This window comes from Callorhinus ursinus, unplaced genomic scaffold (assembly GCF_003265705.2).
Source record: "Callorhinus ursinus isolate GAN/ISIS: 27379988/994484 unplaced genomic scaffold, GSC_fseal_2.0 scaffold7, whole genome shotgun sequence".
Taxonomy (NCBI): Eukaryota; Metazoa; Chordata; class Mammalia; order Carnivora; family Otariidae; genus Callorhinus; species Callorhinus ursinus.
Genome location: NW_027397069.1, coordinates 76,461,835 through 76,478,295, shown reverse-complemented (window position 1 = coordinate 76,478,295; position 16,461 = coordinate 76,461,835). Strand labels below are relative to the sequence as shown.

Sequence of the window (16,461 nt, the reverse complement as noted above, 5' to 3'; positions counted from 1 at the left end):
GTACTCAGAAAGGCCCATGAGTGTTGCCCAGAGTTTTACATTCCTGAAACAATGGTGTGACTTCCTCAGGGGTCTTAGACAGAGTAGGGGTAGTGTCCCCCAACCTTTCCCTTTTCATTAAGCTTTGTGCTATTGGCTTCCATCCATGTGGCCCCTCCTACCCCGCTGAGTCACGCAGTTAGACAAGCAACAGTATAACAATCATTTCCTTTATCACAGGACCTGTGGGTGCCATGGTCACTAGGATACCCTCACATTGACCCTATGAATGGCTTGAGAAGAGAGTAGTTTCCTACATAGTGTGGAACAGGCCAAATAAAATGATTCTGTTATAGGATATAATGACTTCATTGGCCCCACCACTTGCTGACCAGTAGGCTACTCACACCCATCCCCTGCCACTTGGATGGGATCATACCTCACTCCCTTCAGAGGAACCTTTTAACAATCAGAAGTAGCCAATTAATTTGAGCTGCCCCCAGCTGCTCTGTCCTAAACACTTAACACCTTGACTCAGAGAGGACACAAGGGAGGACTGTTCACAAATTTCACAATTTGTGGAGTAGATTCACAGCAACATCTGGTAGAGGCCACAAAAAGCAGCTATGGCCCACAGCACCAACATGCCAGCTGGTGGCACACCTGCTAAGGGAGCTACTGCTGTCTGGAAGAACCTGTAAGTCAGAAAAGTCTAGTGACATGTCGTTTGGTGGAAGCAAATCATCCTGCTTTGCTGGGCTAATTGTTTTGGTAGGTTTTATTTATTATGATTATTTATTATTATTATTATTTAGGTATGGTAAGGCCAATAGATCAGGAGACAACTGATACTGAAAAGATAGTTTATTTTACTCAAAGTTCTCAAGAGAAGAAGTACACATCATGTGGGGGCAAGAGGGTGGCAGTGGGGGACAAAGAATGACCAATGGTGAGGTCAAAAGGCAGACAGGGTGAAGAGGAGCCTGTACACAAAAGATTTTATGATGATTTCCTTGGGAATGAATGGATTAGGCAGGGTAACCAGAGTTAGGATTGGTTAGTTTGAATCATTTCAGCAGGCTCGGGGGCATAGGGGCTTCCCCTGTCTCGTTATCTGGCCCTGGAGTGATTAGGATAGGTATATAGCAGCCCATAGTGTGAGAGCCTGATAAAGAAAGTGGTTGGGGTGTGGATTTAATTACTCAAGAAGGGGAATTGACTAGCCTGCAGCCAGAGCCTCAAAACTGAGTCAAGATAGCATTCATAAGAACTATATTACAAGAATCCACTGGTCTTGTAATTTGTTCCAACACGTGCTCAGTGGTGGGGTAAAGAGTGTCTTCCCCCAAATTCATGTCCACCTGCAACCTGTATGTGTATAATCTTATTTGGAAATAGGATCTTCGAAGATGCAATTAAGTTAAGATGATGTCATACTGGATTGGAATGGGCCCATATCCAATCACTGTTGGATTGGGTCCATAACTAATCTTCCTTATAGGAAGAGAAGAGGACACAGAGAGAAACATAGAGGGAAGAAGGCCATATGAAGATGGAGGCAGAAATTGAGCAATGCATCTGCAACGTAAGGAATGCCAAGGATTTCCATGAGCCACCAGAAGCTAGGAGGAGGCAAAGGAGTTTTCCCTAGAGTCTTTAGAGGACAGGAAGGCTAGAGAGGGTTGGGTACTTCTCTTCCCGCAGGTTGGGTGGGCTCTAGTAAAACAGTTTCCCTGAGGATAGGCCTTTGTTGGAGAACTGGGTGCTCTGGCATATTTCCAAGTGATTACTTTTCCCTCCTTTTGCCAGAGCACCAGGGGATTCTTCTCCAGTCTTGACCCTAAGAACCTGGTAGGGTTCCTGGAGGTAAAACTCACAAGAATGTGAGGGTTGTCAATGCGAAATGAATAAAACTTTCAGAAACTCTAAAAGAAAGAAAGTTTTATTCCAGCCCAAGTTAGGACAGCTGCCTGGGAAACACACTCTTCACAGGAAAGATAATGCTCCAGAGAACGAACACTTTGTACAGGGTTATAGATTTTTTTTTTCCGTTTTGTAAAAGGTCAAAAGATTACAGATTAACATATAGGCAGGAATCACAAATTTTAATTTAACATTAATGCAATGTTAAAGGCAAAGGGGTAGGAGTATTCATTGATACCTTAAGGACAAGATGGTTTTCCTTTATGGCTTGGCAGGCCATAAATCAGGCTTTTGGTTTAAACAAAGTTTACACAGTCATGCTAACTTAGAAATCTAAAATGGCTTCCCCTTGGGAAAAATTAAACAAAGATGTTACTGCAGATAAAAATCTCTTCTTTTGCCTTTGACCAATGTCATACTCAAGGGCTTTATTCTTTCACAAAATCTGTACATGCTCTGGTTGGGGCCTCTTCATTTCCTTAGTTTATAAATAAGAATGCCCCAGTTCCTCTGGTGAATCTGCCTGTTTCTCTCTGTCCTGGCTGAGGAGTCAGGAGGAGAGGTGAGGTTGTGCTGATCACCCTGTAGCTGAGGTAGAAAACCTTTGATTTTGCCATCTCTGACAAATTTCTTCCAGTTTTCCTGAGGGCTCTGACTCTGAGTCTGATGGCCATTGGATCCATGCCTAGATCCCAAATGGAACTGGAAACTGTTCTAACTGGCAAAATCTTTGTTTGTTTGTTTGTTTTCAGTTTTTATTTGAGGAAAACCGACATTTACCTGACTGGCTATTTCTAGTCTGTTTGTAGATGTGTGAGTTGGGTCTGAATCTGCCCAGGGAGTGTTATGGGCTCCATGTTAAGGAGGGCCACAGTCACAGTGACTTTCTCACACTGAAAAACTTGAAAATTATATAACTGTCTACATCAGAGCCAAGTTATATTTGCTTTATAGCAAACTGTAGAGAACTAAAAGTGCATTGTACAAAATGTTTATACTGTTCTCATATTTCACCTATGTCATATTCATGTGACTAGATCAGTACTTTCTAGAAAATGGTTCTGTTAATAACTTAGTGAGTCGCTGTTAAGATTGCTATGGTAATAAATTGATGCATCTTAGCTATTTTTGTCTAAATTAAGCCACCATGGTAGCAACAACCTAAGATTCTTGTTCTGCAAAAGAACGATAAATATTAAACATGTCAAAATAAAATAAAGTAAAATAAAATAAGATAAAATAAAAAATAAAATAAAATAAACTTCCTTTATAGATCAGGTCTTTAGAGAGTTTTTCTCTCAACAGGGTCAATTAGCCTTTAAGTTTTCCTACCAGTTACTGGCTCCAGCAGCAGCTTCTGAGCCTGGTATACTATGACTCTCTGTAGTCAGTCTTCCCCCCAATTTTCAAGGCAGCAATTCAGCCGTGACTTCAATTTTCTCATGGATCTAAGAAGAGTTGTTAAATTTTAGTTTATTCAGCTTTTTTTCTTGTGAGGACAGACTGATCACTTCCCAGCTCCACTGTATCCTATTTTAACCTATACACTTTAAATTAATATGATTACAGAAATAATTTCTCCCCTCCCCCCCCCCCCCCCCCCCCACCAAATGTATGAGTGAATAAATGAGTGTAGTGGTCCACTTCTGAAGGCAGGACCTCAGCCCTGCACATAACCTCCTTGGGTTGACTAAGTGAACCAGACAAAGGGGGTGGAAAACTGACAAAGGCACTTAGTGACTCATGTTTGTATGTTTGGCTCTCCTTTTGACTGGAAGTGTGCAAGTGTTGGGGGTCGAGAGGGATTCTTAAGTTTTAAGTAATTTCCATAAAGGGTTGGGGGCAAACTGGATTGCTTAAGAACTCTAACCACTGGACTAGAAGGCAAACAAAGTGGCCGCAAGACCAGAGAAAATTAAATTGCCAGAGACTTCTTCCAACTGGCCCTCTCCAGTCCATTCATGCACTTCATCCTATGCTCCTCCAGAGATTCAGCTCCACTTGTTGCAGCCCAGCCTCTGGACTGGCTCTGGAGCAGAAGCTGCAAGGGTCTTGACTTCACCCATCCCTTCCTCCCTCCCGGAGGGTGCCCCCACCCAGAGATTGACAATAAATTTTGAGTATTTTAAATATTATTCAATATTTAAATATAGTGGTATTCAAATCTATAATGTATATGGTATCTTATATAATTAATAAATTACTGATAGAGAAAACAGTTTAATGATGTGATGAAAATTAATACTTCGTTCAAAACACAGAATGATAGGTCCCAGAGCTCCCCTCGCCCGTTTCTCCAGGCTTAATTGGAAAGAAACGCCGAATTCGACCTGAGGCATTCTAGTGGCGAAAATACAAATTTCTGGCCTGGGCAGTAGAAACGAAAAGTTAGTCTTATTCCCATACCGGGAGTCGAACCCGGGCCGCCTGGGTGAAAACCAGGAATCCTAACCGCTAGACCATATGGGAGGTGCTGAAAATACACCTCTCATTTCTATAGACATCCCTTACCTCAGCTTGCCGTCTACCCCTTCACGCAACAGCTTCTTACCCGTTGGGATCGCTCCGCCCCCGGAAATCCTGACTGCGGCTGCGCAAGCCCCAGCTGCAAGGATCCCCTTCCCCCCAAACGGGCCCTGGGCTGGAACATCCGGGCCTCTCTGGGGGGCGGGAACTCCTGCTCCGGGAGATCTCCCAAAGGACTGGAGCCAGGGCACGTTGCAGAGCGTTTGTGGTTTTCTCAGTCCCTATTTGCCTACTGTGCTGGGCATTCAAACAGTAAAATGAAGGCTATTGCTTGACCTTCAACATCAACTGACATCTAAAATAAAGGACCCCATCCGGGACGGAGTTCCTCGTGAATATCTTTTCTGTGAAAAACAAAAACGTATTGTTACTTATTTTGACTTCAAAATCTCACTGGGTTGACACTTCCTAGCAGGATTTTGTTCTGAAATTCAACCTATGTGATAAGGGATGTACTTTTTTTCTCTAGTTTTTTGAGTGCTTCCATAGGCTTTTCACTGACAACTGAAGCTCAATGTGGCAAAAACAAAATAAAAAAACAATTCCTCCGAATCCAACCACAAATATGACCTACTGCGATTAAAGTAAATGTTAAAGACTCAAGGATTAAAACAGTGTGGTACCTGTGTATTAACTGACAGTAAAATCAATGAAACAATGGAAGCTCCAAAATACGGTATGGGTTTATGTGAAAAAAAAGGTGACATCTCAAATCAATGGTTCAACATACAGTTTGTAGACCTATGGTAGAAAAAACAAGCTGGATGCAGGATTCACCCCATACCTCACTGAAACCACAAAAGTTCTTAAGGAAAATACTGGAGAATTCCTTTATCATATCATTTACAACCCTAAATCCAGAAATGATAAAACAGCTGATTGATAAAGTCAACTCTTAAATCAATAAAATTAATTTAAAAAAATATGAGAGCTGGTGGTGGTTACTATAGCTTTCACCTTATTCATTAAACTATTCAATTATTTTGTGCAGTTTAATGTGTTTTATTTTACAATAAAGGTTTAAAAAAAAACAATACCATAAGCAAAGTTACAAGAGAAATTGGGAAAAATATTTACATTCCATATTATGAACAAAAGATTAATCTTCCCGCAGCATAAAGATTACCTCCTAGAAACTACTAAAAATACCAACAACCCAGTAGGAAAATGAAGCCAATCCCAGCACAGGAAATACATTTGGCCCTTCAAAAATTAAAAGCAGCTCAGTCTCACTCCTATAAAGATAAAGAAGAGTTCCTAGAGTTCCCTTGAAAATCTAAGTCAGATCTTTTTTACTTTTGGGCTTAAAACCTGCCAAGGACTACCTATCTACTTAGGTGTTCATGTTTTTTATTGACATGGAATCAAACTGTCCTGATTTGTTAGTCATGTTTGCTTTTTTTCCTACATCAAAATTAGTTTTGAGAATCTAGTGAAACTGAAGCACCTATTTGTTGTCCTTCCCTGCCACTAACTGTGCAGTATTTCATCCTGTAAAGAAGCCACAGCTGATATATCCATGAGGCTGTTCTGGTTATTTATGAACTAACCTAACAGCTTTGCCCCTGCCCCACATGAATGTGTCCTAGGAGAATACAAGCTTAGAAGTGGTTTCACAGTAGTGACTTTCAACATTATTCAGTTTGTTTCTTCAAACTTTTACACCTAACAAAGCTAGAAACATGCAAACCAGAGAAATTTTAAGGATAAGGGATTAGTTGGGGTGGGAATAGGGGCAGGGGCAATCTGTGAAGGAGGAAGGCCTGAGATAAGGCAGCCACACCAAAGAACAGCTGTGCTCACTGCCCTGCCTCTGGTCACAAGTCAGGCAGACTCAGGCTCCAGCTGCTTGAGTTTCTCCTGGAGCTCCCGGAGTTGGCTTCGACCCCAGTCGATCCGGATCTGAAGGCTGGCCATGTCTGTAGCCAGCTGCAGGCCTAGAGGAAGAGATAAGATTGTCACCATAGTATCCTCGATGTGACACATGACTCGGGGGCTCTGAACATCTCCAGGGACTGGAAAGGCTCCAGAACTTTCTGGCCTCCACACTTCCTAAAAGGTTCCAAGAAGAGCCTTGCATTGGCTGCTTCAGAACCTCACTAGACCCACACCCTCACCTCCTTCAGATCTTTACTAAAATGTCACCTCTTCAACAGACTTCCTTTACTCCCTTATATTACCCACCAGGGACTAACAAACACTGTTGCATGCCCTCATTTCCTTCCTTCTTTCCTTCATTATAATAGTCCTTCACTGTTCTCACCCTCTCTTCTGTTTTCTCTGCCCCCAGGAGTGTTCCACATTCTGGATCCACATCTAGGTGGCTTTTGCCTGATGTTTCTGCTTAACAGTCTTCTGGGCCCTCCATGCCCAGTCCACTCGCCAGTTCAGTCTTCAGCCTACCTGCCTGACAGCAGAGCTGGCCACACACCTGCTCACCTCCCTCCAGGAAGCACTTTCTCCTCTTGGCTTCTGGGATCTCTCACCCTCTGGTTATTGCTCCTGCCTCACCGCTAGTTCTCAGTCTCCTTGAGTGGTTTCTCCCCTTCCTCCTCCCACCTTCTGTCCACATTCTGAGGCCCTCTGCTGATTTCAGCTTAAATGCTGTGTCTGTGTCAGCAACTTGGGAATTTAAACACAAGTGTTATGCAGTGGGCTCCCAAATCTCTCTTTCCAGCCCAGGTCTCTTCCAAACTCAGATGCATGTGCCCAGACACCCGAGCAGTCTCCACCACACAGCACTAGGAACACACTCTCACCCAAGTCCTGACTTACCCTTGGCTGCAGCTCTCTCCCACCAGGTGAGGGCAACTTCATTCCCTCAGGTGTTCCTGCTGGAATCTCTGGGCTCAGCCTTCATTCCTCTCCTTCCCTTACTCTCAAATTAATCTGTCAGTAAATCTTGTGACTTCTATTCTCAAAACATGCAGGTTCCCATCACTTACCCTCTCCTTCACTGCCTCCACCTGCATCTCAAGCCTGGCTGCTCCCTGTCACCTGCTTCCTCCCTCTGCTCTTGTCTGTTCCCACCCAGCACCACAGTCTTCCTATCACTCTGTGGGTCCAACTGTGCCTCCCTCTCTTCAGAGCCACCCATGACTCCCAAAGTCCTCATCAGGGCCTGTACCTCAAATCACGTGGGCCCAGCCCCCTCTGACCTGCGCTCCTGGCACTCCCTGATACATAAACTCCACTCCAACCCATTTGGCCTCCTCTCTGCCATCCTAAACATGATCTCACCTCAAAGCTTTTGCCCTGGCTGGTCCCTCTGCCTACAGCACTGATCCCCCAGATCAACCATAAAGTTCTCTCCATCTTTTCAGAGAGGCCTTTCCAGGCCACCCTTCATAAAATAGCTACGCTCACCCACTCCTGTCCCACTCCATCCACCATACCCTATCTTATTTTTCCCTAACAATTCTCACTACCTGGTATTATATATGGGCCTACTTATTTATTTGCATGTTTTCATTCTCCCCTCAATAGAATAAACATTCCATGAGGGGTGTTTATCTCTTTTGTTTCCTGCTGTTATCTCCAGCACCTAGCATGAGCCTGGAACACTGCCAACAGCCAGTAAATGCTTTGTTGAAAAAACAGCAGGTGTGCAACAAAAGCCTGCTATGGAGAAAACCTGGAAAACCCTTTGCAGATTAACCCCAGCCAGGCATGGCATTAAGTACTCAAGTTCTTCCTGCAGACAGAAGTCTACTCACCCTCCCGGAAGCTGGCTTGGGCATGACGGAGACTGTGAGGAACCAGGATTCCAAACCAGTTCAGAGGGTCCCTGGGGGCTGGGGAGGACTCCGGCTCTGGGGTTCTGGTGAGACCCTTGCGTCTGCGCAAAGCTGGAGAAAGACAGACTGGAGGTTGAGGGTCTCATTACCTGTCCCTTGTCTTCTCTGTGACAATGTTGAACTTGATCCGAGCTCATGATCCTGACAAACACTGAAGGCTGCAAAATCCCTCCAACCATTTATGTTCCAGAAAACAGCTTACCACAAAGAACAACCCTTCCCTTTATGATTCAGATGAGATGCCCAGACCACTCCTCATGACTCTCACAGGATCAGCAGATACCCCCTTGTTTACCACAAGGTAAACAAGGAGCCACACACTTACTTTTCCCATTTTGCCTGAACATGCTGAAAGGCCAGACAGACCCTCCAACTTCCCGTTCGTCTCATAAATGATTGAGATTAGAAGTTTGTCCCTCTGAAACCAGACATTTCCTGTTCAACTGACTGAAGTTTCCCCCAATTACAAAACTATCCCAACTGTAAAAGACATCACCTATAACTTGTCTATTTCTCCCTACAGAAGTCTAAAGCAAAAAAACAAACAAACAAAACAAAACAAAACAGCCTGCTGAGACACTGTGATCCTCCCATCTGGGCCGTTCTCTCCATCGCAATACTTAATAAAATCATCTCAGTTACCCTGTACGTTTTGTTTTTGACATCGGGAGGACGCCCTGACAGGAAGAAAGGGGGACTCACCGGCCTCACGGGGCCCCACCTCTTCTGGAGTCTGGGCGCTGGCTCTCACCACCCAGAACTTCTGGAGTCCGTCCTGGGCCTCGCTGAAGAATGAGAAGGTAGAATCGACATTTGGAGGCCCCAGCCTGGACCCTGCCCGCCCACCTGTTCCAACATGCACGGCTCCTCACCTAGTGTAGACGCAGACCTGAGGCTCCATGCGGGAGGCATACTGCAGGGGACCTACAGACTTGGCACCCATGGCGTAGCGAGCTTTAGAGAGCGAGAGCCAGCCCTGGGATACGAGGAGAGAGATGAAACTCAGTTTACCTCCGCATGCCCGCCCATCCCTCCCTCCCCAAGATCCCACCTCCTCCACCCGAGTGTTCAATGCCGCCCTCTTCGCCTCCAGTTCTTCCAGGTCCCGGAGCAGTTGCAGAAGGAGCGAGTCCACCTGCGCCCTTACGTCCGGCGCAGCCATGGGCCCACGGTACTGAGGTCTGGAAGCAGCCTCCTCACAGGTTGCCCAATCGCCGCTCGCCATACCGCCATGACAACCAATAGGCTCACCTTCAAGGGGCGTGCCCAGCCGTGGGCCGAGTTGCCCAACTTTTCTAAAGGCAAGCGCTCTTGAAGCAGCGACCCAGAATTGACTAGCTGTGCTCACCCAAGGGTGTGAGGCAACGGAACGGTCGGCTAGAACTGGGTAGAGCTGTGGGTGGTTCCGAGTCGCTTTTGGAAGAGGCCGCATTTTACACTTGAACTTGGCCAAAAGGCCGAGAAGCGATAAGAGGCCGCATTTTAATAGTAGGGCGATATCTGTGGTGATGGAAGAGGCATAGCTGTATGGCAGCCATTTTAAGGGAGAAGAGGCTTTAATTCCAGGAGCCGGTAGGCGAGCCTCCAGTCAACCGCTGTGCTGCTTTTACGGTTGCTGGATCATTTCGAACCGCCAGTTATTACTCAAGCGGTTCATCACTTGCCCATCTTAAAATTGGGCATCCTGCACAGCAGTGATAAGTAATGAAGCCATGCAGCGACATCTTTAGTAAGGGCGATCCTTAGCGACGTGACAACGTTTTGACGCCAGCCTATTGGCTGTTCCAATAAGCATGCGCCTCCAGATTGGCCAATCGCCTTGCGACTCCCAACCCACCCTCCGTCATCTTAACATTGGGCACTCCCGACAGTAGCAGAGTGTAGCGAAGCCTCCAGCGACCTTCTTGGTTGAGGGCAGAATCGAGGGTGGCGTTGCTTACGCTGCCCCGGCATTCTCCTGGACCCACGTGGAAGTCGCGCTCAGGATGGTAGGAGGGATGTTTGAGCTCCTGTTTTTGATGTTGGGGACTCACCCAGGGCTGGGGATTATTCCTAGGCTTGGGGCTGGTGAGGCTGGTGGCCCCCGAGGCCCGGCTGTGCGTGGCGAGAAAGAGGCTGATCGGACCCTCTGTCCCCTAGCTGCGTCGTGAGGCCCGCCTTCGCCGGGAGTACCTGTACCGCAAGGCCCGCGAGGAGTCGCTGCGAACCGCCCAGGAGAGGAAGGAGAAGGTTCGGCGCGCCCTGGAAGGTAGGCACGTCTCCGCCCCCCCCCCAGCGAGGGGGCTCTAGACCTATCGTTATAAAAGACCATTGGTTTGCATTTTAAAATCCAACGGAGTAAAAGACCAAATGGTATAAAACGCGTTTATATTAGCATTTCTTAGTGTTTGTGTGGCTGAGCATCCTTTCAAGTATTTACTGGACGTTTTCCTTGTCTTTTGGCTTTGCAAATGCCCCTTCCGTGATGTTGTAAATTTCCTGTCTTGTCGTATATGCTGCGGTGTCCAGATTTTACAGTTTGCCTGTTAGTTTTGTTTATAGTGTGTTTAGTTCTTCCCAAATTTTAAATTTTTACGTTGTCCTATAGATATTCTCCCTCCCGCACCTCCCCCATTGTTCTTTTTTTTTTTTGATACCTTCTTCAGTACAAGGTAACAAAAATATTTTACTGTCTTTGTATCGTTATTATGATTCCGTTGCATTTTAAAAGCATTAAACCGTTGAGAATTTAATTTTATTCGACTTGTGAATTAGGATCTAACTTTGCAATATTTTCTCCACTTTTTATTTGTCATACTAATGAAGAGTAATAACATGCCTGAATGGAAATGTTATATTTATCCCTATTTTCTTGGTTCTTGTGTGGGTTCTTGTGTAGAACTTTGTTTCCTATCTGGATGGTACATCAGCTTACTACCTGATTATTTTAAATTCACTTTGATTTTCTGTGTCTTAAACATATAAAGAGCATGTGGTATGTGACTATATGTTTACATTAAGCGTTATGTTAAATACCTGTGACCTATCTGCCCACATTATTAATAAAAAATCCTCAATATATTGAAATTCAAGAATATTTTGCCCAACTCAGATAACCGCAATACAGGATACTGTTTAAAAATAAGCCATTTCCTTGCTTTTTTTGTGCTTTTATCATACTTGTTTGTATCCCTAAATCATATGGGTTGGTTTTTAGTTTTAAACGTAGTTATTAGGTTGTATGTATTCTTTCCCAGCTTTATGATTTCGTTCAGCATTGTTTCTAAGATCTATTGAGTGTAGAGGGGGCTCCCATTTCCCTGTGCTTGGTGTTGACCTCATTTTTTAGTCTGGGCAGTTAGGAACAGCATTGCTGCTATGAACCTTCTCTTCCATGTGCAAGAATTTCTCCAGGGCGTATTGGAAAGACCTGCTGGTTCCAAGGGCATGTTCATATTGAGCTCTGTACTCCAAAGTGGGCATGCCCACAGCCCAGCCCTTTTTTAACCAAGTCTAGCTTTAGTTCACAGAGGAAACCTCTGAGTCAAAGCATCAAGTTTAGCAGTTTTGTTGTCAGAGGGTTTCAGGGTTTCTGGTCCACCTTCGTACAGAAAGAGCACTCTGTATTTGTTCTTTTAAAAATTAGTTTTTTAACTTTTTTCTAATTACAAAAACAATATATGATTGCAACTAAATATTTTAGAAAGCCCTCAAACCATGAGACTCAGGAACCATAGAAAATGAAATCTCCTGTAACCATTGTTAACAGGTTGGCATGTAGACAAAAATAGTTTTGTCTCTGTCTTCCCCCTGCCAAAAAAGTCGTGTATCACCTTTCTGCACAGAAAGGAGTGAAAAGGGTACTTTTTAAATAAAGTCTGTACAGTTTTTGTAAGCCACAGTGTTATATAAACTGAGGGCTCCATGCATGTGTCTTACTCAGCCCGTCTGTGTTCCACCTGCAGAGAATCGCCTGATTCCCACCGAGTTACGCAGGGAGGCTCTGGCCTTACAGGGGTCCCTGGAGTTCGATGACGCTGGCGGTGAAGGTAAACTTTCCTGACACTGGGCCAGCTTCTCCCCCTGCAGTTGAGCCTGCTGGTTTCCATCTCATTCTGCAGACACCTTGAAGGAAAGGCTGTGGAGCTCCTCCTTGCAAAACTGTCTTCCATATGCCCTCATGACTGCACAGATGGCACCTCAGGAAAGCTCTTTCTTAGTGCTCCCAGTTTTGTTTATATAACATACAGTATTATCCCACTTACTCTGTTTTGTCTGTTAATTGCCCCCCTTACTAGAATGTGAACTCTGCTGAGGCAAGACAGTGTCCATTTTGTTCACTGCCATGTCCCCAGGTCCCAGCACTTCATTAACACCCAAATGTTTCGTTCATTGCATTATTCAACAAATATTAAAGGTATCACAGACGTTATAAATTTTTGTTATGAGGAAAAGGAGTCTGTTACCTTTGGCCTTAACAGAATCTAGACTTGCACTTAGATGGTAGCCATTAGTCCTCTGTGATAAAAAAATGAACTAAAATTAAATCAAATTTAAGTATTTAGTTTGTCAGTCATACTTGTGTTTATAGCCAGTGTCGCTGGGGAGCCACCCTCTTGCTCAGTGCAGGTGTGGAGCATTTTAGGTTCATCGTCGAAGGTGTTGTCAGACAGTGCTGCTCTAGACAGATTCAGCCGCCCTCAAGTTAGCATTGTATTTCCCAAGACAGTGTCTCGTTGTTGCCCCTCATGCTCTGACAGGTGTGACCAACCATATGGATGATGAATATCGATGGGCAGGGGTCGAGGATCCTAAGGTCATGATCACTACCTCCCGAGACCCCAGTTCCCGCCTCAAGATGTTTGCAAAGGTACCAGTAGTGGGAAGTGAGTGGGAGGTGCTAAGGCACTAGTGGCCCCAGTCCTAACTCAAGTGAGTTCATGCACAGGAGCTGAAGTTGGTGTTCCCAGGTGCCCAACGCATGAACCGTGGCCGGCATGAGGTAGGGGCACTGGTGCGAGCCTGCAAAGCCAATGGTGTCACTGACCTGCTGGTTGTCCATGAACATCGAGGCACACCTGGTAAGACTGTGGGTGGGAACAGGGTGTCTTCTGGGGTGGTTGTCTGAGAGCCGATGAGGTTTCTGACGGCCCGCCTGGCCCCACCAGTGGGGCTCATTGTCAGCCACCTGCCCTTCGGTCCTACTGCTTACTTCACACTGTGCAATGTGGTCATGCGGCACGACATCCCTGACCTGGGCACCATGTCTGAGGCCAAGCCTCACCTCATCATGCATGGCTTCTCCTCCCGACTAGGCAAGCGGGTGAGTCTGGGTCCACAGGGTGATGAGGGCTGGGGGCAGGGAGTTCCCGGCTGGGCATTTGCCACTCTCCTTCCCTCTGACCCAGGTCTCCGACATACTCCGTTACCTGTTCCCTGTGCCCAAAGATGACAGCCACCGGGTCATCACCTTCGCAAACCAAGATGACTATATCTCCTTCCGGTAGGTCCGTGGGCTGGCCTTGGAATAGTGTCCTGACCTTTGTGTCCCACTGCTGTTTGTTATTGACCCACATCTGCTCCTTGTCTTCCGTTGCCCATGCCCTGCCTCCCCTTGCCTCAGGCACCATGTATATAGGAAGACCAGCCACCGCAGTGTGGAGCTGACCGAGGTTGGACCTCGCTTTGAACTGAAGGGTGAGTTTGGGGCTTTCCTGCCCTTCTGGTGGTGGGGGGGTGCTGGCGGCGTAGGTGGCAATGTGCCCATCTCCGCCCCCCCAGTGTACATGATCCGCCTGGGCACCCTGGAGCAGGAGGCCATAGCAGATGTGGAGTGGCGCTGGCACCCGTACACCAATACCGCACGCAAGAGGGTCTTTCTGAGTGCTGAGTGAACCCACGCGCTGGTGAGGACGCGGGCCTGGACCGAGGACTTGGGGAGCGGTCAGAATAAAGTCTATGTGCCACACCACCCCCTTTGCCTCTGTGTGGTCAGGACAAGCCCACCGTCAGGCTGAGTGTGAGGGACAGTTTCCACTGGGTCTTCTTAGGTGGGGAGCTGACAGCTCAGAGACATTTGCAGGTGTGCTGTTGACATTGTGTCTAGGACAAGGCAGGCCCAACCTGCTGGCTTGCCCCTTAGCCGTAGCCAAGGTTTGGGAGATTTGGTGTTGCTGTCACTTGGGAGTCAGGGGCCCTGTGAGAGCCCATCTCAGACTGGGACTGGTATGTACCCAAAGACCTTGGTTTTACACAGAACATGTGTCAGGACCCTACAGCATGCCCCCAAGTTGATGTGAAGGGGGGTATAACATTAAGTAAGAAAGCCATCACACCACTTGGGGCAGGCCTATGAAAAAACAAGTCAGGCAGGGGGATGGAGAGTGGGGGAGACCTCTGCAGATGCCCTGAAAGTTACAGGATGGCATGAAGCAGCAGGGACCACCTGGATGACGCACGCAAAGACCCTGAGGTGGACGTGCTCATAAGGGTTCCAGGAGCAACAGTGGCCTAGTGAGAGGAGTCTTGATGGAGAACAGGCAATAGGACTTCACAGGGATGTCTGTGACTTCTGGCCCCACTCATGTGAATCTAGGGCCTTCCAGAGCCTCTCTCACCTTGATGTAACCTCAGCTCACAAATGAAAGATATGCCACTAAAACTTTTATGCAAGTTATGGAAATTCCAAAATACGTACAAAGTAGAAGTAGTATGATATTTATATTAGTTTTCTGGGACTGCCAAAACAAACTGCCACAAACTGGGTGGCTTAAAATAACAGATTTATTCTCTCACAATTCTGGAGGCCAGAAGTCAGATGAAGGTGTTGGCTCCACTCCCAAACCCTCCTCCATTACTTGCCTCTTCCAAGCTTCTGGTCGCTACTGACAGTCCTTAATATTCTTTGGCTTGTAGTTGCATTATTGCGGTTTCTGTCTTTGTCTTCACGTGGTCTTTCTTTACTGTCAAGTTTCCTCTGTGTGTCTCTTATAAGGATGCTTGTCCTTAGATTTATAGCTCATCAGAAAATCAAGGATGACCTCTTCATTTAAAGATTCTGAGCTTAATCACATCTGCAAAGACTTTTTTTTTTTCCTGAATAAGATCACGGGCTCCAAGAATTAGGCTGTGGACATATCTTTTGGGGCCACCATTCATCTGACTACATGTCCTCATTCCTCACTTTCAGGAGCTGTGGGGCTCCTGCCCTTCCTGTTCACTGTATCCCCCTGTACCTTGCAAGCATCACAGGCATGAGGATGATGCTCCCCTGCTTACTCTGAGCATCCTCCCGGGTGAGCACCATGAGGCCTGGGGCTGCATTCACTATTTCACCAAGCCTAGAGCAGGCCTTTAGTCACTGGTGTTTTGTTTTTTAATAACAGCACAGAAGTCTCAGAGCAGGCCTTTGTGCAAACTATTTATTATTCATTTTATTGTGGCTTCCACTGCTAAAGAAGTCTTTGAGTGTAATTCTTTCAAGTTCCTCAGAGAAGCCAACACACTTGGCCTCACCAGTAGTGGGGGGCTTTATGGAAGACGGTTGGGTCCACGTTTTGCTCATCAGCTGTGTTTAGCCATTGGATGTGAATGGTATGTACTGTCAAATGATAGCTGGGGGAAACAAGACCCCTCATACTGTGCTGGTGGAAGAACCTGTAGGTAAAGGCTTTTCAGATGGCAGTTTGGTAGAGTTTCTTAGCATTTAAAATGTTCTACTTCTTGAGTCACCATCCTAGGGTCAGAAGTGGTCACTGCTGCTGCTGGGGACAGCTTAGGCACACCTTTGCCTGGATGTTTGAGCAGGGGGGTTTGTAAAGTGAATCAATAAAATAACAGTAATTAAAGCATGAAATAAGTTGTGGGAAATGTCCACTGTAGTGCCCTGTGTATTGCACAGATAATATCCTGAGGACTCACAGGGAGCCTTGGATTTGAGGCTTGGTACAGTGCTTAAAGAGATATTTATGCATCTTTTATTTGACTTTTTTTAGGAAGAAATCATTCTTGTATGGTTTTGAAATGTGAAGGACAAGGGAGGAGACAGAAGTGGGGGTGGGCTTTGGTGTGTACCATTTGGAGCATCTCCTCTGGCCAGAGAGCAGTGGCCCAGAGAGAGTAGAGGGCCTTTGTGACCAGGAAAAGCCCTGTGTCATGTCTGCAACTGATTTTCGTGTTCTAGTATTCTCAATATTCAGAAATATTAACGTGGGGAATCCAAGTGAAAGGCATGAGAGATCTGTGCCCTGTTTTTGCA

General features: G+C 46.1%; 2 protein-coding genes and 1 non-coding gene across 3 annotated transcripts; 1 reads left to right on the top strand and 2 right to left on the bottom strand.

Annotated features, from left to right (window-relative positions):
- Nucleotides 1-4,299: 4,299 nt before the first annotated feature.
- TRNAE-UUC (transfer RNA glutamic acid (anticodon UUC)) lies at nucleotides 4,300-4,371 on the bottom strand. The gene has a single exon. It is a non-coding gene; the product is annotated as a tRNA-Glu (tRNA).
- Nucleotides 4,372-5,093: 722 nt separating this feature from the next.
- On the bottom strand, nucleotides 5,094-9,434 carry VMA22 (vacuolar ATPase assembly factor VMA22). The gene is made up of 5 exons (XM_025875252.2): nucleotides 9,277-9,434; nucleotides 9,098-9,201; nucleotides 8,928-9,010; nucleotides 8,145-8,276; nucleotides 5,094-6,365 (listed from the first exon to the last, which is right to left on the bottom strand). The coding sequence occupies exons 1-5, from the start codon at nucleotides 9,385-9,387 to the stop codon at nucleotides 6,253-6,255; spliced, it is 543 nt and encodes a 180-aa protein (XP_025731037.2). The 5' UTR covers nucleotides 9,388-9,434; the 3' UTR covers nucleotides 5,094-6,252.
- Nucleotides 9,435-9,538: 104 nt separating this feature from the next.
- On the top strand, nucleotides 9,539-14,177 carry IMP4 (IMP U3 small nucleolar ribonucleoprotein 4). Its single transcript, XM_025875251.2, has 9 exons — nucleotides 9,539-10,213; nucleotides 10,365-10,473; nucleotides 12,170-12,253; nucleotides 12,965-13,074; nucleotides 13,153-13,285; nucleotides 13,373-13,527; nucleotides 13,613-13,707; nucleotides 13,828-13,901; nucleotides 13,986-14,177. The coding sequence occupies exons 1-9, from the start codon at nucleotides 10,211-10,213 to the stop codon at nucleotides 14,096-14,098; spliced, it is 876 nt and encodes a 291-aa protein (XP_025731036.1). The 5' UTR covers nucleotides 9,539-10,210; the 3' UTR covers nucleotides 14,099-14,177.
- Nucleotides 14,178-16,461: the final 2,284 nt, after the last annotated feature.

Coding starts and splice junctions, on each gene's coding strand:
- VMA22 (XM_025875252.2), bottom strand. CDS start 9,387: ATGGCTGCGCCGGACGTAAGGGCGCAGGTGGACTCGCTCCTTCTGCAA. Junction 9,202..9,276: donor TGAACACTCGGGTGGAGGAG/GTGGGATCTTGG, acceptor CTCGTATCCCAG/GGCTGGCTCTCGCTCTCTAA. Junction 6,366..8,144: donor CCAAGCCAGCTTCCGGGAGG/GTGAGTAGACTT, acceptor CTCTTCCTCTAG/GCCTGCAGCTGGCTACAGAC.
- IMP4 (XM_025875251.2), top strand. Junction 10,474..12,169: donor GGTTCGGCGCGCCCTGGAAG/GTAGGCACGTCT, acceptor TTCCACCTGCAG/AGAATCGCCTGATTCCCACC. Junction 13,708..13,827: donor GATGACTATATCTCCTTCCG/GTAGGTCCGTGG, acceptor CCCTTGCCTCAG/GCACCATGTATATAGGAAGA.